We start from the raw sequence: 26241 nt of genomic DNA, 5'->3' as shown, positions 1-26241 counted from the left end.
AGGGACCAGTTTACTGGAACTTTTTATAAGTGGTATTGTAACTACATTTTTCAGTGTCATGTTTGCACTTTCACAGCTGACTTTCTCAGTCCACATTTTACAAAATAAAACTGTCACTGCAGATGTTGCCATTAGGCCAATCAAAAACATTGACCAAAAAAGTTTAAAATTTTCTCTCAAAGTTATAGCTGATATACCAGAAACAACCAGCTGATGGTGAGGATTGTGGTAGAGGTTTTATGGAACAGTCCCAAGAATATCTCTTTTTGGACCAAAGTATCTTGAGTGCCTATGCCAAGCAATAAGCATTTTAGGGGTCTAACCAATGGCAATAGATCTGGCAGAAAAATTAAGTTTGTTCTCTCAATATTAATTGCAAGTAGAGCAATAATTAAAACTGAGAACTGAAAGCAGAGAGATCGGTACAAGACCTACATTTAGTGCCTATGCTGGAAAGATCTGCTGCAGTTCTGTTCAGCAATAACACTCAGTGTAAGTTGTGAAAGGAGAATATCTGAAGATGAATGGTGACAGACACATTCTGTCACCATAGAATCACAATTCTCCCCACCCTGTCCCTTGCTCAATCTAATATAACATTGAACCCCCACTCCCCCTACCCACTCCCTGCTGCCCCTTGCTTTCCCATAAGATGAGGATCTGTAATACTAAATTATTTGCATGCCTGGATCATAAAACAAAAACCTTGTTCAAATAGATGCTTGACGGTGGTGTAGGGAATTTTTTTATGAATGGGTTTGTATAGCCAATGTGGAAACAAATACATTTTTAAAAAGTTATAAAAATGTAGGCATAGACATCATTTATCAGTAAAGCAATCATCTTTTTCAACACTGAACATGCCACTGTACACCCCTCAATTTGAAAACTTGTCCCTGTGTCTTAGTTTCAAGGGTAATGATATTACTTTAATTCAACAATCCTCTATTAAAACACTCTGATATTAGAAGTTTAGCATTTTCTCTCTGGCATCTTCTGTTAGGATACAGTAAAACAGTCACCTGTGGCATTCCTGTAGCTCAAGCAAATGGCCATTCTAAACACTGATTAAGAGTAAGCTGTTCAACTAAGGGGGGCAATGGGGGAAATCACAGTCATAAATAGAATCTGTCCTCACCAGACATTCGTACTTCCCAGCAAGGGTCAGTAGATACTGCTCACAAGTGGGAATCCCAGCTGATTACTTGTCCTCCTCATCCCATGGGCACTGCAGCTCAAATTTGAACTTCCTTACTCTGCTTGGATCAGTACTGCACCTAGTGGTGTATATGCAAACAAAAGAAGAACTTACATTTATATATTTACTTTTGAAGAGCATCCAGGGTTGTTATGCACTGAAGTATCAACCTTGATTGTGTACTTAAGTCTGCAGTGGGGTTTAAACCCACAATCCTCTGATTTAGGAGCAAGAGTGCTTCTAACTGCACCAAGCTGATTCTAAGGGGATTCAGTCGGTACTGTTTATGTCCTTTCATAAATAAAGAAATCACTTGACATCTCACTATAACATACTGTGCCCTTTGCTTCTAAAGGCACCATTAGAGAGTCTATTGTACTAAATACTGAACATAAATTGATAAAGGAGCACTGTAAACACTGCATTCCTTGTGATAAGTTTGTGTGTGTGTGCTTTCAAAAACTGTCTGAACAAGAATCCATTTTAAACTGTATGCTTTCATTTCATTGTTTTTCTCAGAACTGCTAACACTTGTGAAATGTTTGGTGACATTTATGATCAAGATCAATGAGACTGACATAGATTGCAAGCTCATTTAAAATGTGAAGCAGTGTTTATTTTTAAAAGAATGCATTGATATAGCTTCCTCAGAACTTTTCAAAGTGTTTCACAACCAATGAATTACTTTTGAAGCGTGGTCACTATTGTTATTTTGGCAAATCTACCAGTGAATTGTTCACAGCAAGGTCAAACATTTTGTTTTGGTGAAGATTTTTTTGTTACAGCACATCTACATGGATAACCAAACAGAGCCTCAGTCTAACGTCTCATTTGAAAGACTTCACCTCGAACAATGCAGTATTCGGTAAGTAGTGCATTAAATTGTCAGCCTAAATTATCTTGAAGTGGGGTTTGAACCCAACACCTTCTAACTCACAAGTGAGCTTCCTACTACGCTGATATTAAACGTGAATAAAGTTCCTGGCTGTTGTGGTCCTAAGCCTTAGAGCAGGACAATCCTAAATTGGTCTGTTTTCAATCAATAAATCCTAAGCTTGAACAATGGTAGGAGGTGCTAGAATTGGCCTCAGCAAGGGCAGGGAACAACTTGGTTCCCAATTCTGATAGCTATTCAAAAATCCTTGCCGGGAAGAGCATATCGACCTTGGAATGAGGACTGAGTGGATTTAACTGTAATGCTCCGCACAGTAGACTAGGTTGCCAATACTCACTGAGTATCAATAGCTTCACATCCCAGCAAAAGTCAGTTCTCTCAGGGTAGGAGGGCGGAAAATTGGGGAAAATTTTAAAACCAAAAGTAATTGTCACGACTTATCAGTGACACGTGGCAGGTCTGTTTTCTGTGTGTAATTGCCCCTTGTTATCTATGAAATGCCTTCAAATCGTTGCCATGGGTGTACCCACATTGTACCTTTGACCCTCGTGGGCAGATCCTGCAGGCTGATAAACAAGGAGAGAGAGGCTGCTGGGTAGAGAGCAGAGCGCAGCACCCAGTATCAGAGAGAGAGAGAGAGCACCACAACCCAGCAAACATGTCGGATAGTATCCCTCTGCAGCCTGTCCGCCACAAGAAATGGCATGACTCCAAACAGAGGAGCGGGTAAGAGACCAAGAACAGCAGCACTGCTTGGAAGCCCGACTAACTCGCTTTAGCTGTCATGTTTTGTTTTTAGATTAAGGGACATGTAATTCTGTGATAAATCAGGATTTTTTTTTGGTGGGGTGGGGGTATCACTTCCCTGCTTTTATTGAAATGCTGCGCTGGCGATGTATGTCGTGCTGGAGGATGCAGTTCTCTAATTATGCTCCAATCTGTGCCCGGCGCCGGTGACTGTTCGCTTTCTCTCTCCCCACTCTCGCTCCCTTCACCTTCTTCCGGGCTGGCTCCATTGACACAAATGTGAGAGAAGCGGGCGGGCAGACCTGATGTGGGAGGGGGAGCTGAAATGGGTCCATTTATGATTCCGATTTTTAAAAATAAAACAAGATGCGTAAGCAAGCAGCCGGGGAACATTGTGTGTATTTATTTATTACACAGGAGTGGAAACGCGAGGCTCCTCGCACCCGTAGCGCGGATTCCTCCTCTTTGTCATGTAAATTATCGCCGGGAAGAAAATTTGCAGGGCGACCAGCAGAGATTTCTGTTTTTCGATTTGTATATAAATTGCTTTTTTAAAAAAAAAATGTTTTAAATGTGCGTTGAATTCAAGATTTGAGTCTAGGGAAAGGTGACTTGAGTTGGGGTGTTTTTATTTGCTGCAGATGCCGACCATTGTGTGGTTTGTTTGTTGTGGGAGTCTGGGAAGGATATGCTGGCAGGTTCTTCCTGATTTAACGCCATTGAATATGGCACACCCTTTACTAAACACGGCAACGAATCCACAGGCAGTTCTGAGAATTAATATCGCTGACATGTGAAATGATGTTCTACCAAATAAAAATATCTACCACTATCAATGGGGGGCAAGACACGTTATGATATTTTTGACATGGGTATTATTATGTTTAGATAGTTACATCATATTCCAGGATGAGAAACTGATCTGTTGAAAGATTATTTTTAGTTCCGGGGAGGGGAGCCCATGAGATGACACGGTGTTCTGGCGATCTAGTGATGCTGTTATACTGGTTTCAGGGTGGAGCGTGTGTTCCCCTCGCTTCCAAAATCGCGAATATTGCTTTTTCTGTCTGCTGTCTCTACTCTTTCTCTCCCCCCTGCCCCTCCTCCCGCAAAATGCTGGGCTCAACCCTACTCTGATACAATACAAAAATAATGAGCTTCGTGCAAACCTCTTCAAAGTACGATTGAATAGTAACAATAGACTTCTTGTATAATGCCCAGCCAGACCATCGAAATTGATTTCAGATCATGTTTGGAGCCATCCTGTCAAATTGTACACAAATGTCAATAATCTTTGCTGCAGCTGCAGTGTTCCGCAGGTTGTCAGCTCATTATTCTGTTTCAATGTGTAGATAGGAGCTAAAAGTACGTATTTGTTTATAATGTACATTCTAGCGCCATTCATTGCCGTAACAAAAATATATTCACCAATATCAACTTTTAAGAATGTCCAGTTTTGTACGCCTTGTGTAAACCGTTACTTTTTAGGTCTGTGTCGTACCCATCAAAGCCAGAAGCAAAGAGTGGCACTTTGTGCCATGAGGTATTATTTTGATCTCCATAGTAAAAGTTTGAATAATTTTGTCATGGGATATTAGCAGTTTCGTATACATAAGAACATTTGTGATGCCTCGACCTTTTAAGAGAACACTTCTCTACTGTGTCATGTGCAGTTTCAATTGGTTTATTCCTGCCTCTTTGGGTTGCAGCTCAAGTTCTGACATGACACACTCTTAAAACCTAGTTTCGAAACCTGCTTGCAGCAGTAGTCTGATAAATCCCACCAGGGAAATATAATTATAAAATATAAAAACTAATTGGGACTGGAGATGTAGCTAGGTGGGAATAGATGTGAATTGAAACTCAGGTTGGAATTAATGCAGCTTGTAAGAAGGAAGTGCAGTCAAACGGGAGTGAATGGTCAGAGCTGGAAAAAAAATAGAGAAATGATTTTGACAAGTGGTTGTTGCTTCTTGCAAAGTGAATAGTTTTGTTTCTAGACAAAGGCTTTCTCTAAGAATTATGTATTTGGGCTCAGCCCTTGTCATTTTTAGGTAATTATTATAGCTTTTAAAATGTCATTGCATTTGTTAGTGCTTTAAATCTGTTCAGAGGAGATCACTGAAGGTCAGTACTAATGAAAATTTCCATTAAGATACAAAACCATTTCCATTCACGGCAATATAAAATAGTGTGGTTAAAATTAGCTCTGTATGATCAAATTCTGCTTTAGATTGGAGTTTCAGTGCTGACATCACCTATAGGAACTCCTGTGAAAAATAACTGACATGGGGAAGGAATTCCCGAAGTTACCTGATCCGTAGGGCTTTTCAGTACTCATGGCAACTGTCTTAAGTATGTGCTGAAATTCTTGAATATATGCAAATAGGATATCCTGTGTGTTTTCCATGATAATCCTGGCTTTTTTTTGCAATATAAGTGCTCTACTTATCTTTAGGACCAGGTGGTGGGAATTTGGGGTGGAGCTTGTGTAAAAAATGGAGGGGAAATGGACTGAGAAGCGAAGAAGCTAGCAGACAAAAGATGAATGGGAAAGATGCAGAAGGTACAAGAAAATAAACGGTCGAAAAGGAAATCAGCAACAAACAAAGACTGAGAAAAGAGGAGCAGATGGGAGCAACCGATATATTATCAGTATTATAATAGCTACTAATTCTTGTGCGCAGGGAAAATATATAAGGAAAAGTAAGGAAGCTTGTTTCTGTATTTTATCTTTGTGTGTTTATATTTATATTTGTACACGAGAAACAGAATGGAAAACAAAGGGGGATCAAAAGCAAAATACCGCAGATGCTGGAAATCTGAAATAAAAACAGAAATTGCTGGAAATACTCAGCAAGTCAGGCGACTGGAGAAAGAAAGAGTTAATGTTTCAGGTCGATAACCCTTCGTTAGAACTGGAAGAAGTTGAAAATTAAGCAGTTTTTAAGCAAGTACAGAGTCAGGGAAAATGGGGTGGGGAGAGGAAAGAACAAAGTGGAAGGTCTCTGATAGGGTGGAGGGCAGAGGTGATTAAATGACAAAAGGGAAGATGATGCAAGGCAAGGAGGGTAATAATGGGAGAAGTAAAGAAACAAAAGATGGGTTTAGAGGAGCTGTAAATGGCAACATCAGGGGGATAATGTGATGTACAAAAAAGTTTTATTATATGGGAGGACATATTGAGTTCAGAATTGTGGTCTACATTATTTAAATCATGTTTCTTGCTCTCTTGCAGCACAAATCTGTTTTATGATGTTGCTATGTTAAAAGGATCTTCAGGTCTGTAAACTAGACTGTCCTGTGGGCCAATCATGGCCGGCCTCTAAGCATATAGAGCAGTTGATGCGGTTGGATTTGGCAATACTATTTTTTAATAAATTGAATTGTGAAAGAATTATTCTAGATGACATACCGCCTTTTAAGTACATGAGAAGGGATTGCATCCAGCATTTGTTTTATAGTGCATGGTGATTTGATGTGATATGAGCTGCTTTTTAACACTTACCATAAGGAACTTGCTGGGTGTGAAAGTCTAGATTGGTGAGACTCAGGAATTCTCTATCATTGATGTGGACCTCAGTATTTCAGTGCATCTCTCTTTTTATAGTTGCAAGTGCAAGATTGAGGCTCTTTCTGGAACCTTCAAGTTGGGCTTTCATTTTAAATTTTCATTGAGGTTCAGTTGTAATGGATGTTATTGCTTAACTGTCTTGCAACTTACATTCTTGGCGCTGTCATGCTTAGTGGGAAAGGTGAGACTTTCAAATAATTTCAATACAGAAATACATTGCTGAGCTTCAGGCAACTTGAAATTGCAAATGCCAAAATCAGAGCTTCTCAAAATGGCAACACACAAGTTCCATTAATATAGTGGGTAAGAGGGAAAAAAAGTGGTCAGTGTATTGAGGCCCAGCAATGTAAGTCATATCAGATAGTTTGAAGTAAATGCATTTGAATGAAGAGGACTTTTCATTTATATTGTGTTTATTAAATTACTGAAATTGCTCCCTGTTCCCCTGAAATGAATACATCTGAAATAAAAACAGAAAATGCTGAACTTACACACCAGATCTGCCAGCAAGAGAAAACATAGTTTAAAGTTTCAAATGTAGACCCAATGTTAGAATTTGATATCTGTTATGATTTGGTGACTGTGGAGTCGCCTTCATTAATTCCAAATTCTCCACAGTAACTATAGTTGATCATTATGTGGAATCCAAATGGATGTCATAGACTATCCTAAATGTGCATCAACTGGAGGTGAGCTGTGCGCTTCTTGGAAAGGTAGCAGTAGGTTGGGTTTCATAAACAGATGAACAAAATCATGAAGGGTCGAGACAGAGTGGATAGAGAGAAACTGTTCCCACTGATGGAAGGGTCAAGGACCAGAGGACATAGATTTAAGGTGATTGGCAAAAGAACCAAAGGTGACGTGAGGAAAAACTTTTTTACACAGTGAATGGTTAGGATCTGGAATGCACTGCCCGAGAGGGTGGTGGAGGCAGATTCAATTGTGGCCTTCAAAAGGGAACTGGATAAGTACTTGAAAGGAAAAAAATTGTAGGACTACGGGGAAAGGGTGGAGGAGTGGGACTAGCTGGATTGCTCTTGCATAGAGCTGGCGTGTACTGAATGGGCCAAATGGCTGCCTTCCGTGCTGTGACCTTTCTGTGATTCTAACAGACCTAGACTTGTGTACAGCAGTGTAATTACAATTCAACAGGAGTCTTGACATTACCCAGTCCACTCATGATGTTAACATTCTTTTAGTCTGTTATTGAGGATCCAGGTAACAAGAACCTCATTTATAAAGCACCTTTAACATAGAAACACATGCAAATGAGGAAGACCAAATGAGAAGGGCCAAAAATGGATCCTTGTGGGGGTGGACGGGGGGGAGGGGGCATCTCCAGAGATGACAGTATGGCAGTGGGAACATTGCTCATCAGTTCAGTAAATTGAACTATCCCAGAATAGGCTTCAATTACTCTTAATATGTAATTAATATAATTGGATTCTGGGTCCTTTTCAGGAATAGGGAAAATAAAAAATGTATATGGTCTATTTGTACTTTCTGTGAATACTGAATGTTGACTTGTTCAGCTAGTTTATGGACATACCATGAGGTAGCATGGCTGCCTGAGTTGGTGTAGGTGAAATGAGACGAGGCATCGCCTAAATGAACAGGAATAGAATTCTGTTATGAAATAACCAACCAGTTTAGACATGCAGTATGTACACTTACAGAACATCGACTTTGTTTCAAATTTATTGTTAAAATATTCATTCAAATTAATCCATTTAAAAAAAAATTAAGGTTGATTGATTTTAAATCTCTGCTTGGGAAAGTGTTCCCTAATGGAAGTATGTTACAACACTTAAAAGAAGAAAAGTGCTTGTTAAATAGCACAGAGAAAAGAGAATATTCAGAGTACTTTGTTGCATCCTAAATTTTGTAGACTGGCTTGTTTGAACAGACATGGGCTATGTCCTGCATTATGTTATAAAATGTCTTTTCAGATGCATTTTAGCTAGGACAATGATTTGGGATTTTTAAAATTGGAGCAGTTGCTGTTTCTGATTAAGATTTCCTTTGTGCTTGTTTTGAGAGCAGATAGATGAATCAAACTTACAAATCTGTCTGGACGCATTTCATGTTAGTGGCACAGAAATTCTATCCGGTCTGTGCAACATTTGATAGTATGCGATAGCTTGCTAACGCATCTTGTTTCATAGGGGAGAGGGTGGCATGTCAGACGTGAAAAGGAATTCCTCAGCTAATAAATAAAGCCGTTAACTTTTCATTTCCCATCTACCCGTACGATGAATATAATTAATATTGATTACCAGTTCGCTGAGAGAAAATTTGGATTTTCTTCAAAGACATGTGCATTTTGAAATGTTTGCTTATGATCTGAGGTCAGAAGCTGCCTGGATGAAGTATGTCAACTACAGTCTTTCCCCACATCTTGTTTGATTGTTTCAACTATTAAGCTGCACATAACTGCTGTGAGGCAATTCCATAAGGGCAAAGGCATGCTCCAAACAGAATCTTTTAAAAAGACTCTGTCTAAGGACTTTAAAATTACTGTGTGAATTCAAATCATCTTGTTGTTTTGGTTTCAGCAAATGGTTTGCTGTAACAGTAAAAGTTAAGTACTGTATTGCTATTTGCCTGCTGATTTATTTTGGTTCTGTATGAGTTTACACCTTCCAATAAATATAATTTGTAGCGTAGCCTGAAGTAGCTGTCAGAGTGACGATCAGGAGAGTATGGTGGGTATCTCTGTCTTTTTTTTGCTGGTGTGTTTTTCTGCTTTGTAACTCAAGAAGTTAGTAATTATTAATCTTGCGACATGATGATTGATCCACGTAAAAGGTGTACAAGTTTCGATTCATAAGAGGTGAGGGCCAGCTTATGGAAACTGCCTTGTTTGCACAAACAGCATTAGGAGAAGCTGGAACAAAAACTGCAAGGTTTGTCCTCTTTCTCTTCCATTTCTACTCCCTTCATGCCCTGGAGGAAAGCATTTGATATTAACCCACATAACAAAACAATTCATAAAGTGAATGCCTACAGAATAGATGGCAAAGTGTTATGTTGGATTGGTACGTGGCTGAAAGGTAGACAGCCAAAGGTGGTGATGTGTTGGGAAGTGCCAGAATTGAAGCTGGTTACCAGTAGAATACCACAGGGAGTGATGTTAGGGTTATAAATTTTTTTTTAAGTGACTTACAGGATGAATATTGTCCATGGCGTCTGAGTTTGCGGATGGCATCAGATTGTGCGCAATAGCCAATGGTGCTAACTGATATGTGAATGTCCGCTGGGATCTGGACAGGCTCGATCAATGAGCAGAAGCATGGCAGATGAAGTTCAACACCAATAAGCATAAAGTAATGAGAGTAAGTAGAAAAAGCAAGAATTTAGATTACATATTAATTGTCAATGTGCTTGAGGTCATTGAGCTAGAAAATGATCTGAAAGTTTTGGTAGGTAAATCATGAAAACCATTGATTCAGTGTATTAACAGATACTGAATAAATAAATAACATTTTGGCATGCATAGCTAAGTCTATAACTGAGTCTAAAAAGGTCATGTTGAAATTTTATTTGGCCTTCTGTAAGGCCATGTCTGAAGTACTGTGTTCAGTTTTGGTCTCCATATTACAGGAAAGATGTAGATTTATTAGATGAGGCCCAGAAGATGATTGAGGCTGATTCCTGAGCTTACAGGGATGAGTTATGGAGAAAGATTGTCTAATATGGAACTACATTCTGGAGAAGAGATAGCTGAGGGGGGGCTTCTTATGGGAAGTTTTTCTGTCAGGCAAAGGATTTGAGAACTAAGGGCCACAGTAGTTGTCAGAATGTAGGGAATTTAGGCAGTTCTTTTTTAATTAGAGAGTAGAATTGTGAATGGATTATCAATGGAGTTATAGAACATAAAGCCATGCCAGATTTTAAAAAAGAAGTGGCTGAATTCCTGTTAAGTGAAGGGATACAAGGCTATTATTTTCTGACTCCCAGTAAAGAAACTAATGGTTTGGAAGAGGAGGCTCGATAGACCAATGTTTGTCTGCCCAAAATATTATTGTGTTACTATGTTTTTCACTACCATTAGGTGCATCTAGTTCACCCTTCCGTATACATTTATGGTGCCCTTATTACAGCACTTAACTGCCTCTTGAATGGTTCCTGAGTTTTTGCCTCCACTATCCTAACTAGAAGGCCTTTCCAAGTATCAATAATTCTTTGAAGTGTTTCCGGACATCAGTCCTGAACCTACCTTTTACCAGTTTGTACCTGTTTTCCTTTGTCCTGCAGATGTGGTTCAACTAAAAATAGCTCTGGGTTAATATTTTCTATTGGACTTCGTATCTTTTATATACAGGGTGCCTTTAAAAAGTTCTCCCTCGTTCACCCGCTTTCAAGGCTAAAGAATACAGTTTTTAAAATTTTTCCTCATAACATGACAAAATAGGGACATTTCTGTATTTTATCTCATTTGGTTCTAAAATAGCTGCCCTTCCTTTCCCAATTTCAAAACGGAGACCTGGAGTTGAGTTGTCCATGGGACCAAGCCATAGTATCATAAGGTTTAGATTAGTTATGGAAAAGGACAAGGAGCAATCTAGAGTAAAAATACTTTATTTGGAGGAGGGCCAATTTCAATGTGTTTAGAATGGATCTGGCCCGGGTAAATGGGAATTAAAGATTGCAGGCAAAACTGTAATCGAACAATGGGCAGCCTTTAAAGAGGAGATGGTTCGGGTACAGTCTAGGTACATTCCCACGAGGGGGAAAGGTAGGGCAACCAAAGCTCCCTGGGTGACGAAGAGACAGAGAATAAGGTGAAGCAGGAAATGGGAGCTTACGACAGACGTCAGGTTGATAATACAAGTGAGAACCAGGCTGAATATAGAAAGTAAAGAGAAGTGAAAAAGGAAATGAGGGAATATGAGAATAGAATGACGGCTAACATAAAAGGGAATCCAAAAGTCTTCTATAGGCATATAAATAGCAATTGGGTAGTAAGAGGAGGGGTGGGGCCGATTAGGAACCAAAAAGGAGATCTACGCATGGAGGCAGAGGGCATGGCTGAGGTACGAAATGAATACTTTGCATCTGTCTTTACCAAAGAAGATGATGCTGCCAAAGTCACAGTAAAAGGGGAGGTCGTTGAGATACTGGATAGAGTGAAAATTGATAAAGAGGAGGTACTAGAAAGGCTGGCTATGCTTAAAGTAGATAAGTCACCCGGTCTGGATGGGATGCATCCTAGGCTGCTGAGGGAAATAAGGGTGAAAATTGTAGAGGTGCTGGTCATAATCTTCCAATCCTCTTTAGATAAGAGGGTGGTGTCAAAGGACTGGAGAATTGCAAATGTTATACCCTTGTTCAAAAAAGGGTGTAAGGATAAACCCGGCAACTGCAGGCCTGTCAGTTTAACCTCAGTGGTGGGGAAGCTTTTATTAACGATAATCTGGGACAAAATTAATAGTCACTTGGATGAACGTGGATTAATAAAGGAAAGCCAGCACGGATTTGTTAAAGGCAAATCATGTTTAACTAACTTGATTGCGTTTTTTGTTGAGGTAACAGAGAGGGTTGATGAGGGCAGTGCAGTTGATGTGGTGAAAATGGACTTTCAAAGGACGTTTGATAAAGTGCCACGTAATAGGCTTGTCAGCAAAATTGAAGTCCATGAAATAAACAGGGCATTGGCAGCGTGGATATGAAATTGACTTAAGTGACAGGAAACAGAGAGTAGTGGTGAACTTTTCGGACTGGAGGGAGATATACAGCGGTGGTCCCCAGGGGTCAGTGCTGGGACCGCTGCTTTTTTGATATATATTAATGACTTGGACTTGGGTGTGCAGGGCGCAATTTTAAAATTTGCAAATGACACAAAACTTTTATTTTTTTTTATTTTTTTGCTTGAACACCTTTCTAACTTTTTTTTATTCTCGTCAGACAGATAGCAAACACAAAGATATCAAACACAACACGTAAATATCATATTTATAAGAGTGTCCAAATGAAACTGCTAATAAAACCACATCATTGGAGTTTCACATTGAGTGCATGTGTCCTCTAGGGATGTATTCTTTATGTAAATATGAGAACTTGGGTGTAGGTTGGCAGGAAGCAAGGCTTATGAACCCTCAAGTGTGTGTAACAGTTTCACTGGAGTTCAATCAAGTAAAACTGTGCAAATTACTGACACAGAGCACCAGTAAACTTATAGCATGTCAAGCTAGGGCCATCCTACCGAGGCCAGTGGCTTAGTATCATAGTATGGTACAGCACAGAAGGAGGCCATTTGGCCTATTGTGTCTCTGCTGGCTCTTTGAAAGAGCTATCCAATTTTTTTTATTCGTTCATGGGATGTGGGCATCGCTGGCGAGGCTGGCATTTATTGCCCATCCCTAATTGCCCTTGAGAAGGTGGTGGTGAGCCGCCTTCTTGAACCACTGCAGTCCGTGTGGTGAAGGTTCTCCCACAGTGCTGTTAGGAAGGGAGTTCCAGGATTTTGACCCAGCGACGATGAAGTAACGGCGATATATTTCCAAGTCGGGATGCTGTGTGACTTGGAGGGGAACGTGCAGGTGGTGTTGTTCCCATGTACCTGCTGCTCTTGTCCTTCTAGGTGGTAGAGGTCGCGGGTTTGGGAGGTGCTGTCGAAGAAGCCTTGATGAGTTACTGCAGTGCAGCCTGTGAATGGTACACACTGCAGCCACAGTACGCCGGTGGTGAAGGGAGTAAATGTTTAGGGTGGTGGATGGGGTGCCAATCAAGCGGGCTGCTTTGTCCTGGATGGTGTCGAGCTTCTTGAGTGTTGTTGGAGCTGCACTCATCCAGGCAAGTGGAGAGTATTCCATCACACTCCTGACTTGTGCCTTGTAGATGGTGGAAAGGCTTTGGGGAGTCAGGAGGTGAGTCACTCGCCGCAGAATACCCAGCCTCTGACCTCCTTTTGTGGCCACAGTATTTATATGGCTGGTCCAGTTAAGTTTCTGGTCAATGGTGACCCCCAGGATGTTGATGGTGGGGGATTCAGCGTTGGTAATGCCGTTGAATGTCAAGGGGAGATGGTTAGACTCTCTCTTATTGGAGATGGTCATTGCCTGGCACTTGTCTGGCGCGAATGTTACTTGCCACTTATCAGCCCAAGCCTGGATGTTGTCCAGGTCTTGCTGCATGTGGGCTCGAACTGCTTCATTATCTGAGCGGTTGTGAATGGAACTGAACACTGTGCAATCATCAGTGAACATCCCCATTTCTGACCTTATGATGGAGGGAAGGTCATTGATGAAGCAGCTGAAGATGGTTGGGCCTAGGATACTGCCTTGAGGAACTCCTGCAACAATGTTCTGGGGCTGAGATGATTGGCCGCCAACAACCACTACCATCTTCCTTTGTGCTAGGTATGATTCCAGCCACTGGAGAGTTTTCCCCGATTCCCATCGACTTCAATTTTACTAGGGCTCCTTGGTGCCACACTTGGTCAAATGCTGCCTTGATGTCAAGGGCAGTCACTCTCACCTCTGGAATTCAGCCCTTTTGTCCATGTTTGGACCAAGGCTGTAATGAGGTCCAGAGCCGAGTGGCCCTAGCGGAACCCAAACTGAGCATCGGTGAGCAGGTTATTGGTGAGTAAGTGCCGCTTGATAGCACTGTCAACGACACCTTCCATCATCACCTTTGCTGATGATCGAGAGTAGACTGATGGGGTGGTAATTGGCCGGATTGGATTTGTCCTGCTTTTTGTGGTCAGGACTTTACTCCCCTGCTCTTTCCCCATAGACCTGTAAATTTTTTTCCATTCAAGTATTTATCCAATTCTCTTTTGAAAGTTACTATTGAATCTTTTAGGCAGTGCATTCTAGATCATAACAACTCGCTGCATTACTAAAAATGTTTCCTTACGTCACCTCTGGTTCTTTTGCCAATGACTGTCAATCTGTGTCCTCTGGTCACCGACCCTTCTGCCACTGAAGCAATTTTTCCTTATTTATTCTATCAAAACAATTCGTGATTTTGAACATTTCTATCAAATCTCCTCTTAGCCTTCTCTGCTTCTCCAGGCTCTGCACATAATTGAAGTCCCTCATCCCTGGCACCATTCGAGTAAATCTCTTCTGCACCCTCTCTAAGACCTTGACATCCTTCCTAAAGTGTGGTGCCCAGAATTGAACACAATACTCCAGCTGAGGCTTATAAAGGTTTAGCATAACTGCCTTGCTTTTGTACTCTATGCTTCTATTAATAAATTCAAGGATCCCATATGCTTTTTTAACAGCCTTCTCAAATTGTTCTGCCACCTTCAAAGATTTGTGTACATACACCCCTAGGTCTCTCTGTTCCTGCACTCCCTTTAAAATTGTTACATTTAGTTTATAATGCCACTTCTCGTGATATATTTTGGTAGGAAGAACAACACACTTTTCTGCATTAAATTTCATCTGCCATGTGTCTGCCCATTTCACCAATCTGTCTATATCCTCCTGAAGTCTGTTACTATCCTTCACGTTGTTTACTACATTTTCGAGTTTCGTGTCATCTGTGAACTTTGAAATTATACCCTATTTATCTGCAAACTTTGAAATTATACCCAAGTGCAGGTCATTAATATATATCAAAAAGAGCAGTGGTCCTAATACTGACCCCTGGGGAACACAACTGTAATCTTCCCTCCATTTTGAAAAACAACCGTTTACCACTGCTCTCCCCACCACTGACTTTAGGCTGACTAGCCTGTAATTGCCGGGTGTATCCCCCTTCCCTTTTTTGAACAAGGGTGTAACATTTGTAATCCTCCTATCCTCTGGCACCACTCCCATATCTAAGGAGGATTGGAAGATTGCAGCCAGAGCCTCCGCAATTTCTAGCTTGTGTGATTACCTGGAGCTGAGCAGGAAAAATCCAGCTCCCAGTGATAAATCGGCCCGTTTAGGTCACATCAATGGCTGATGGTGAATTATCCTCTTTCCCTTGGACTTCTCCCCAGCACAAGAAGGATGGTTGCTCGTGTGTCCTGCTGACTGGAATATGGAGAATTTTCTCTGAAATTTTTACCAATGGTTATTTTTTTCTCTCAGGAGATTAATAGGTTAGGGTAGAGTCTATGGTCATGCAAATTATATATGGTCTGTTGAAAGGGCCATTGATAAACTCTGCTTTTCTTGTCCTGGACCCGTATTAAGCATACTGGTCTTTTATGCTCCCCTGAGAGGGCAGATTTATTAAGCATTTTATTTGCTCTGTATATTTGTTTACAAAATTGATGTAAGATTTTTTTCATATTGCAGATAACTTCCAATTTGTCAAACTCAGTAAAAAGAACAAATTGTTTTCTTAGTATCTCTTAAATGATACTTTTTGCTTCAAATAACACTTTGTCACTCACGTATACACTGGTTATAATGAGTGATTCAGGAAGCAGTGACTCGCCCAACAAAGGCTCTTGTACATAATTGGTTAATTTAGAATTAAGTGATTTTTCTGAAAGATTTAACGAACCAGGTAGGTAAAATAACTTGCTTTAGCCAGTTCATTTCCTGCAAGATCTACTTTGATCATCAAGCCTAGTGAATTTGCCCATGAACATTCGTGGGATCTCTCTGTTTCATTCAGTGGAAAATTACACATAATGTGAATTCTAATTTGAGGCAAACATTTTTTATGCTTCTCCTGCATTAATCCCCTCAAGCTCCCAGCATTATTTGACCAGGAAGTGAATGAGACCAATATCATGTGACAGGAAGCAGTAATTTCACTAAAAAAAAGCCCTCTGCACTTATCAGTATTTTCTTTATCCTGTGCATGATCTAAATGTATATCCCTTTTTCTAAAGGTGCTGTGGTTGTTGCTGTAGAGGAAGAGATTTCAAACCTCGCACAGTGTGGCTTGGACATCCAGAGAAGCGAGAACAGAAATACCCACGAAATGTTATCAATAATCAGAAATACAACTTCTTCACCTTTCTTCCTGGGGTATGTGCTTGCTAAATCCTTTTAAATAAATGAATTGTGAACTGTAATCATTGAAACTGTTTGAATGGCCCACCTAAAGAAGCATGTGTATTGTTTTCGTTGAGTGCCATTTGTTTACCCTTGTGCTTCTTTCGATTGTGTGTGTATACGTGTGCCTGTTTGTGAGCGTGTGCAAATACGTGTACTTTTTTGAGTGCTGCTAATAATTTGTATGCATCAGAGGAACCTAGGAACAGGAGTAGCCCATTCAGCTCTCAAGCTGATCTGTATTAGATCAAGCAATTCAACTCTTGCAAAATCTACTTTGGCTAAATGGGCCTACTCAGACTTTCCGGGACCTCAGTTTTATTAAGAAGGAAAACAATTTTATGTTTTTTTCTAATTTGGTGTAAAAATTACTGTTGTTACATTTCCCTCACCTTTCCTTGGATCTCCTTCAAGTCCCACTACATTCCCCAGCCAAGAGGGCTGCCAGGTGACCTGCTTGCAGGATTTTACCAGTGCATTATCTTCAGTTAGTCATTAACAGATGAATGAAAGGAACCTTCAGATGACTCGTACACTTTCCTCACCTTCCTTTACCTTTTGAGAAGTGCTAGCGCATCCAAAGGCAGTGATAAGATTGCGAGGTTCTAGTGGAAACCACCTCTTCGTCTTGTCAGCTTGTAGCACAGTATGTTCAAGCACAGTATATTCAAGCCCAGTACATTGAAGCTTTTCTTTCCATGCAGAAAAGTGCAAAAAAAACTTTCTGGATCGGTTTAAAGCTGCACAAAATAAACTGAATATGATTTCATTTTGTTTGGTATCTTTCTGTGTTACTGTTTAGGTAGGCTCTTCTACAACTGGCGTTCTCATCTTATTTTCTACTCTTTTCAAACTAGATGGCATTCTGCATTGTGGGCCTTGGCTCTTCATCTAGGTTTCTCAATGACAAAAGAAACTTGTGGATAGTGTCTAATCTAGTATTTAATCGTGTGTGTGAACTGATTGCATTGTTACATAGCAGCTGTTGCCTTGGTGGCTACTAAAAGCATAGTTCTTCATCAAAGTGCTAAAGTCATTTGCACTCAACGGACTGAGTTTTCAGCTGGACTTTCCAAAGGTCAGTATTTTAGCTGGAAGTTCCCCAGGGTCAAACGCTGACTGTTGGAAAGACTTGACAGCAGACTCTGTGGCTTGTGAAATTTTCCACAGCTCTCTTGTTCCATTCACCTTTTGAGTGGATTATTGAGACAGAAGCTCAGAACCTTTTACGTGTGTAATGAACAGTCATTGGTGTTTCCTAAATGTATTCATTCCCTTTTGTAACGGTCTCTTCGTGGTTTTTTGTTTCATAATTTCAGTGGAAGAGCTCATTTTCAGTTGTTCCTCTTGTAGCTCCTTTTTGTTTGGTGGTAAAGTGTCTGCAGATCAATTTGCAAAGAGTGAAGGAGCTGTTAGTGATGTATTAAAAATTCTTAATGAGTACATGTTTATATCCTAACATATTTACCAGTATCACAGATCACTTCCTATACTTGTCTGGAGAATTTCTAATGTATAATAGTGGCCACTTCATGTAATTTAAAAATACATTGGCTTAAAACCCAACTTTTGGACACTGTAATAGTGCTCACTTTCTTCCCGAGCATTATCTGAAATGCTTTACATTGTTTTTTCTGATTATGCCTTTGTGAAGCCCTTTGGGACATTTTTCTACATTAAAGGTGCTATATAAATGCAAGTTGTTTTGAGTGCAGCAGTAGAACATATGTTGGCCTATATTGGGGCAGACATGTTGTTTTTGATTCAGTTGCATTTTCAACGATGGCTTGTTGCAATAGAACACAACACTGGACCATTTTGGGATAGAGGGACAATACTGGAAATTTGAGGATGGTTGGGGCCTTCACCTTTGTTTTGCTACAGTTACCCTGACCTTTTAATATAGCTGAAGCTCGTTTGTATGAGAATTGTCCTGACTGTTGAATTAGTTCTTTTTGCCTTTTTCAGTTTACTGTCTTCCTGTCTTCCATTTGCACTTTTTGCTTTATTTAATTTTTAGTTCAATTCATATATCAATCTGTTTTTATTTTGATATCCCCTCTTGCTTTAATGGATATAAATTTGGCTCGCAGGGAGTATCCCAAATGGCTATGGTAATAAGGTCCACTGTGCTCACCAGTTTCTTTGATAGCTTCCAGAGAGAGAAACTTAAATTGCTGCTGCCATCTGAACATACAAGAACAAGGGTGATAATAAGCCATCAAGCCCACCCCATCTACGCAATGGTGTAACTATAAATAGCACTACCCCCACCCCCTCCAGCCATACAATCTCCTCATAGAGAACAAAAAACGGGCCAATTTAGGAAAAATTTTGAGCAGGCAATCAAGCAAGGCTCTAAGAGACCATGGTATCTCACCCACAACTCCTCACAACCCAGCTAACGCCAATTATAGCTGAAAATGTCCTTTTCCTCTCGGGAACTTGTCAAGCCTTTTAAAGGACTGTAGTGAACCCTTACCGATTGCATGTTCAAGTAGTCTGTTCCAGAGGGCAATGACTCCCTGTTCTTATCCAGTCATTTTACACAGAAATACATAGAATTATGGGGGATTTTAACTATCATATTAACTGGACAAATCAAATTGGGCAGGGCAGCCTTGAGGAAGAGTTTATTGAGTGTATTAGGGATGGATTTCTTGAGCAGTATGTAACTGATCCTACAAGGGGCAAGCAACCTTGGACCTGGTCCTGTGTAATGAGCCAGGATTAATTAATAATGTCCTAGTTAAGGATCCCCTTGAAATGAGTGACCATAACATGGTTACATTCCATATCCAATTAGAGGGTGAGAAGGTTGGTTCTCAAACAAGCGTACTGAGCTTGAATAAAGGAGACTATGATGGTGTGAGAGCGGAATTGATTAAAGTGGACTGGGAAAATAGTTTAAAGGGTAAGACGGTACATGAACAGTGGTGTTCATTTAAGGAGTTATTCTACAACTTTCAAAAAATATATATTCCACTGAGGAAAAAAGGGTGTAAAAGAAATGACTAAGTAAAGAAATTAAGGATAGTATCCGACTAAAAACAAGGACATATAAGGTAGCCAAACTTAGTGGGAGGATAGAAGATTGGGAAGTCTTCAAAAGACAGCAAAAAGTAACGAAAGGATTGATTAAGAAAGGGAAGATAGATTATGAAAATAAATTAGCAAAAAATATAAAAACAGATAGCAAGAGTTTCTACAGTTATATAAAAAGAAAAAGGGTGGCTAAGGCAAACGTAGGTCCCTTAGAGGATGAGACCGGGAAATTAATGGTGGGAAACATGGAGATGGCAAAAATGCTGAACAAATATTTTGTTTCAGTCTTTACGGTAGAGGACACCAAGAATATCCCAACAGTGGACAAACGGGGGGCTCTAGGGGGGGAGGAGCTAAATACGATTAAAATCACTAAGGAATTGGTACTCAGTAAATTAATGGGACTCCAGGCGGTTAAATCCCCTGATCCTGATGGCTTACATCCCAGGGTCTTGAGGGAAGTGGCAGTAGGGATTGTGGATGCTTTGGCAATAATTTTCCAAAATTCTCTGGACTCGGCAAAGGTCCCGGCAGATTGGAAAACTGCTAATGTAACACCGTTATTTAAAAAGGGTAGTAGGCAGAAGGCTGGAAATTATAGACCAGTTAGCCTAACATCTGTGGTGGGTAAAATTTTGGAGTCTATTATTAAGGAGACAGTAGCGGAACATTTGGATAAACATAATTTAAGAGGACAAAGTCAGCATGGCTTTACGAAGGGGAAGTCATGTCTGACAAATTTGCTTGAGTTCTTTGAGGATATAACGTACAGAGTGGATAAAGGGGAACCAGTGGACGTAGTGTATTTAGACTTCCAGAAGGCATTCGACAAGGTGCCACATAAAAGATTATTGCTCAAGATAAAGAATCACTGGATTGGGGGTAATATTCTGGCATGGGTGGAGGATTGGTTATCTAACAGGAAGCAGAGAGTTGGGATAAATGGCACATTCTCGGACTGGAAACCTGTAGCCAGTGGTGTTCCGCAGGGGTCGGTGCTGGGTCCTCAACTCTTTACAATCTATATTAACGATTTGGAGGAGGGGACCAAGTGTAATATATCAAAGTTTGCAGATGATACAAAGATGGGAGGGAAAGTAGAGTGAGGAGGACATAAAAAACCTACAAGGGATATAGACAGGCTGGGTGAGTGGGCGGAGATTTGGCAGATGCAATACAATGTTGGAAAATGTGAGGTTATGCACTTTGGCAGGAAAAATCAGAGAGCAAGTTATTATCTCAATGGCGAGAAACTGGAAAGTACTGCAGTACAAAGGGATCTGGGGGTCCTCGTGCAAGAAAATCAAAAGGTTAGTATGCAGGTGCAGCAGGTGATCAAGAAGACCAACGGAATGTTGGCGTTTATTGCTAGGGGGATAGAATATAAAAACAGGGAGGTATTGCTGCAGTTATATAAGGTATTAGTGAGACCGCACCTGGAATACTGCATACAGTTTTGGTGTCCATACTTAAGAAAAGACATACTTGCTCTCGAGGCAGTACAAAGAAGGTTCACTCGGTTAATCCCGGGGATGAGGGGGCGGACATATGAGGAGAGGTTGAGTAGATTGGGACTCTACTCATTGGGGTTCAGAAGAATGAGAGGTGATCTTATTGAAACATATAAGATTGTGAAGGGGCTTGATCGGGTGGATGCGGTAAGGATGTTCCCAAGGATGGGTGAAACTAGAACGAGGGGGCATAATCTTAGAGTAAGGGGCTGCTCTTTCAAAACTGAGATGAGGAGAAACTTCTTCACTCAGAGGGTGGTAGGTCTGTGGAATTTGCTGCCCCAGGAAGCTGTGGAAGCTACATCATTAAATAAATTTAAAACAGAAATAGACAGTTTCCTAGAAGTAAAGGGAATTAGGGGTTACGGGGAGCGGGCAGGAAATTGGACATGATTTTAGATTTGAGGTTAGGACCAGATCAGCCATGATCTTATTGAATGGCGGAGCAGGCTCGAGGGGCCGATTGGCCTACTCCTGCTCCTATTTCTTATGTTCTTATGTTCTTAAGTTACAACACGGAAACAGGCCATTTGGCTCACCAGTCTGTGTCAGTGTTTACCCTCAATGTGAGCAAATCCTGTTTACCCACCCTGTTTTCATTTCCCTTCAACCCCTTTCCTTCATTCATCTAATCTTGAATGTTGACATACTTTCTGCCTGCACCACTAACCATGGAAGTGAATTCCACATCCTCAAAACACGTTTTTCCAGATCGGAAAATCAGCTCGGGATCCTTCTCCTGATCGCAGTCCCTACAGGAAGTGCATGTCTGAAGACCTACTGGAACTTCAGTGTCAACTCCCAAGGGTGAATAGCCTGCTGACATTCAGTGTCATTATTCAGGTGTAAAAAATTAATACCTTGAGAGAGATACTGGAAGGTGACTGATGCCTGTGGAACCATACTCCAGCAATGAGGCAAGAGAGGAGTAAAAATAATCTTGGGTGTTTTAAATTGTTTTAATCTAATTTGAAGTAAAAATTGGCAAATCAAATTTTTACAAATAACCAGGAAAAAGTTCGAAATCAAATTTTGTTTTATAAATACAATACACAAGGCATGGCTAGTGGCTTATGTACAATAAACCACTTGTGTTGCCTCCATATCCCATGTGTGCCTACTTAGTGTCAATGTGCAAACCATCAGTTCCTGATATGTGTCCTTTACAAACATATGCTCCGCTGTAACATCGTCCTACAATTCAGAGGACATTTCTAGCCTGCTGTAGCGTTCCTCTCATGATTTCAAACATCAGATCAAGTATTCCTGTTAACTTCCTCCTGGGTGCAGTGTTTTGTGGTTTTAATACTTCCTCAAAGTGTATTGTTTGAAGGATTTTTTTTTTTGCGAGGGGTGGTGGGGAGTTGCAGAGAATTGATCAAACCTATGACCTTAAAATAATTTTGTAAATGTCCATTGTTTTGAAATTAACTTGCCTTTTTTCAACATTTCAAGCTGTGTTCTTTCACTTTGAATTTAATGCATTCTTTCTCTTTTTTTTCTTTAGGTACTCTTTAACCAGTTTAAGTATTTCTTCAATCTGTACTTCCTGCTGTTGGCATGTTCCCAGTTTGTACCAGATTTGCGACTCGGCGCCCTGTACACATATTGGGCTCCGTTGGTAAGTCCTCGATTCATCATCTGACTTCATTATAATGTTCAGAAGGTCCAAGCAGCAGTTATTTGAGGCTGAATATTGTCCTCCATGAATACTGTAGACACATAAGCCCCAATTTTAACCACTGTGCCTGACCAAGAATGGTTCATGCGGGGGTTTAAAATTGCGGCAATATGCTGCTCATGTTATTCACGTCACATCCGGGCCCTGCGCCATTTTAATGGTCACTTTTTGAACGCCCTTGCTGGCGAGGGGTCTTGATGGAGATGCAAAAGTCGGGGTCTGATGACATCACTCAGACCGTGACTTTATTTTAACCCCAAGCCACATGACTCACTCACAGTACCCATCGTGCCCGAGGAAGTTAGCATGAGAAGGCTCCAGGGCCAGAAGAAGCCTAGGCAAGTAAAAATGTTTAATTTTATATAGGTTTCCTTGTTTGGCCAGGATCAGCAGGAGTATTTCTTCAGGCCCCACAAGAAATCTTTGGGCCTCCCTGCCTTGGGCTTCCCTTCTCCTTCCCAGAACTGCGGTTGGCTCAGAACCGCCGCCCCCCCACCCCCTCCAAATCACAAACCTTATGTCGGGGACCATTTCCATGGCCTCCACATCATCCAACTGGGTTAGGGTGAGAGTTGGACATGGACTATGGTAATAAAGCCCAGGGGTTAAAATGGCCCCAGACCTCACTTCAGTGAATCGAAGTGACCCTGACGCTCGCCTTGCCACCACCATGCTGAACTCTCGCCCCGAGTTAAAATCTGGGCTATTATATTAGACATTGGAAATGCAGTGTATGTTATCAAAATTATTTGGCAATTCACACACTGAATGAGTGTCATTGTCATAACTACATATAATGCATTTCTATTAAATGCAGCTACAATTTGAGCCCTTGGTCTCGAGGGTTGATCCACTTGTAATATTTACTGTGTATGTATCAAACTGTAAGGGTGCACTGTTTACGAGAACAGTTGGACTCTGGAGTTTTGTAGGGCTAGCTTGTTTGCCAAAGACTTCACGTCAGTTGACATTAACTTTATGGAGAGGAGGCTCTGCACAATTAGTGCAATAATCAGCCGGCCAGCCTTGTTGTTAGTCATTATGTTTCCTGTCGAGCTGCTTCTCAGTGTCCTAAATTTTTAGAACTCTCTTTGTCATACTTTTTTTTAACGTTTGTTTAACAAGAAACCATGGAAATAAATTGCAAGCCTGCTAGTGTATCCTACAGATTTCCTCTGTTTTCCTGGCCAGAGTTCCAGTGCTGTCTCTGCGCAACAAAATGGCATTTAGATTTGAGTGGATTTTTTAAATCGATGCTTGGCACTTCAACAGATCAAAGACTGCATTTTATAATTTCTATGACTGTGCTAAATAAATTCAGCATATGATTGTGTGCTTTAATTTTTATAATGCCAGTCTTGCATTAGCTTTACTTAAGTCCTTTGAAATGATTACAGACATCAGGCTGAACAGATGCAGATAGGGCCAACTTTCGAAGGAATACCTTATTTTATATGACTGAAAGTGACTAGATTGGCTAGTTTAACTCTCTCTCTCTCTCTCTAAATAGCTTGAAGTCTTGTTGTAGAATTATCATGAGGCTTTACTCCTGGAACAGACTGTATCCAAACAGAAGCATGCAATGTGCTGAGGCAAATTTCATGTGCTAACAGATGCTCAACCTGTTGGAGTCTTTTTTAAACAAAGTCTTTATTTAAAATCTATTGTGGCCACTCAACAGAATAATGTGATGTCTTGCTTTCCTCATGTTGATATCGAAAGATTGAGGCTCTTGGAGTTGCCCTGATGGCACTGCTTTGTGTGGTTCTGAGTCCCACTGACACATGCTACCTGAGCAAGTACATGCTGAGTTAGCTGATCTCCACTGAAGCAGCAATGGAGCCCTACAATAGGCCTTAATGTTCTGAATTTAGGGAGTGGAAGGATTCAGTGGCCTGGTTGCTGATTGCATCTATTGGAAAGTTTCCATGTGTGTATGGATGTCTGCTGATCATGGAGGTTGATTGTGATGCCTCTACAGTTAAATATCCTGCTGCTACTGACTGTAGGCTCAAACGTAAATAATGGCTACTTGCCTGAGATACTAACTGGTTGCCAGCCTACCATGAAAGAGTAACCCAACATGAGTCAGCTCTTACAGGGGAGTAGAGAAGGAAACTGGGGTTGACATCTGAGGTGAGTGCATTTATTGCACCGCTTGTGGGGCAGGAGGAGCAGGAGTGCTTTTTCCAGGCCCAACAAGCTCACCTGGCGTGACAGGACCCACCGTCAAAAGTTTACTTTATATCATTTACCAATCTAGATGCTGAGAGGATATTACCCCTCATGGGGAATCTAAAACTAGGGGGAATAGTCTCAGAATAAGGGGTCGCCCGTTTATGATGGAAATGAAGAGGAATTTCTTCTCCCAGAGGGTCGTGAATCTTTGGAATTTTTTACCCCAAAAAGCTGTGAAGGTTGAGTCATTGAATACATTCAAGGCTGAGTTAGACAAATTTTTGATCAGCAACGGAGTCAAAGGATATGGAGAAAGGGCGGGAAAGTGGAGTTGAGGTAAAAATCAGATCAGCCATGATCTCATTAAATGGCGGAGCAGGCTCAAGGGGCCGAATGGCCTACTCCTGCTCCTATCTCTCATGGCCTTATTGAGATGGGGTCATGTCGTGCAAGATGAGCTTGTTGGGCCTGGAAGAAGCACTCCTGCTCCTTCTGGTCCACAAACAGTGCAATAAAGGCACCCACCTTATGGATCCAGCCCTTCCCACCTGCTTTCACCTGACATGAATTAGAAGTGATGGGAAACCCAAACAGGTAAGGTTAAAGTTGCTTTACTTTTGTAATACACAAAAAATGAAGTACCTCAACAATCGCATTGAGGTACATTGCCCCTTTAAGTATTGGCCTGCTGGCTTTAAGTGGGGGCGGGATTTCTGGGTGTCTGTTGCGCGCACACGCATCCAAACGTGCCTGGGTCAACCCGGAAGTGGGCACGTTGGAGCCGGGATGTGGACCCGCTCCAAAAATCAATTTTTTTATTGCCCACCCGTTCTTGCGGGTTAAAATTACCCCCATGTACTTTGAAGATGGTCAGCCATTTGCATTTCTTCTTTCTCCCTTCTTCCTCACTCTTCCCCCCCCACCCCCCCCTCCCCATTTTGTTAACTTCATCAGGAGAATTGGGATCCCAGCAGTGTGAAGGAGCAGAGTTAAAAAACATAGAACAATGTCAGAACTGTTCAATGTTTTAACAATTCCCCTTCTTCCCTCCCCCGCCCAAAAAGAAAGACAGTTTAAAATAACAAACTTAGCTCCCCCAGTACCTCAGTTGCTAAAAGTGGTGAGTAGTTGAGTTGTACTGCTTGGGAACAGAGGGTTCTCACTGTTGTGCACTTAAGGACACACCAGTGCTGGTGGTGGGGGAAGGTGGTGCATTTTCTTACAGGATATTGTGAACTATTTTTTTAAAAATTGAAAGGAACCAGAAACCTCCTGAATCTTCAGAAAATAGAATTCATATATAATGAGAAAAACTAATTAGTGCTGAAGTACAACCAGAGTATATCTGCAGCTTGAAGACTGTCATCAAACAGCTATGCAGTTTAAGAAGGTTTCAGGAAGTGCAGTGATGGTATTTTAAACAGAATCAATGATCTATCAGTCACTTCTAGGCTGC

At 41.0% G+C, this 26241-nt stretch overlaps 1 protein-coding gene across 1 annotated transcript in view; it reads left to right on the top strand.

The window, feature by feature from the left end:
- The first annotated feature begins 2514 nt into the window (after positions 1–2514).
- LOC137335296 (probable phospholipid-transporting ATPase IIA) overlaps positions 2515–26241 on the top strand; it is a 128272-nt gene continuing 104545 nt past the window's right edge. Inside the window, exons 1-3 of the mRNA XM_068000601.1 lie at positions 2515–2819; positions 16205–16343; positions 22434–22547. Of these exons, the coding sequence (XP_067856702.1) occupies positions 2752–2819; positions 16205–16343; positions 22434–22547 (321 nt within the window). The 5' untranslated portion in view covers positions 2515–2751. The remainder of the gene's footprint in view (positions 2820–16204; positions 16344–22433; positions 22548–26241) is intronic.

This window comes from Heptranchias perlo, chromosome 19 (assembly GCF_035084215.1).
Source record: "Heptranchias perlo isolate sHepPer1 chromosome 19, sHepPer1.hap1, whole genome shotgun sequence".
In the NCBI taxonomy this organism is placed as follows: domain Eukaryota; kingdom Metazoa; phylum Chordata; class Chondrichthyes; order Hexanchiformes; family Hexanchidae; genus Heptranchias; species Heptranchias perlo.
Note: the sequence above shows the minus strand (reverse complement) of the source record. Positions and strands in the feature narration are given on the sequence as shown.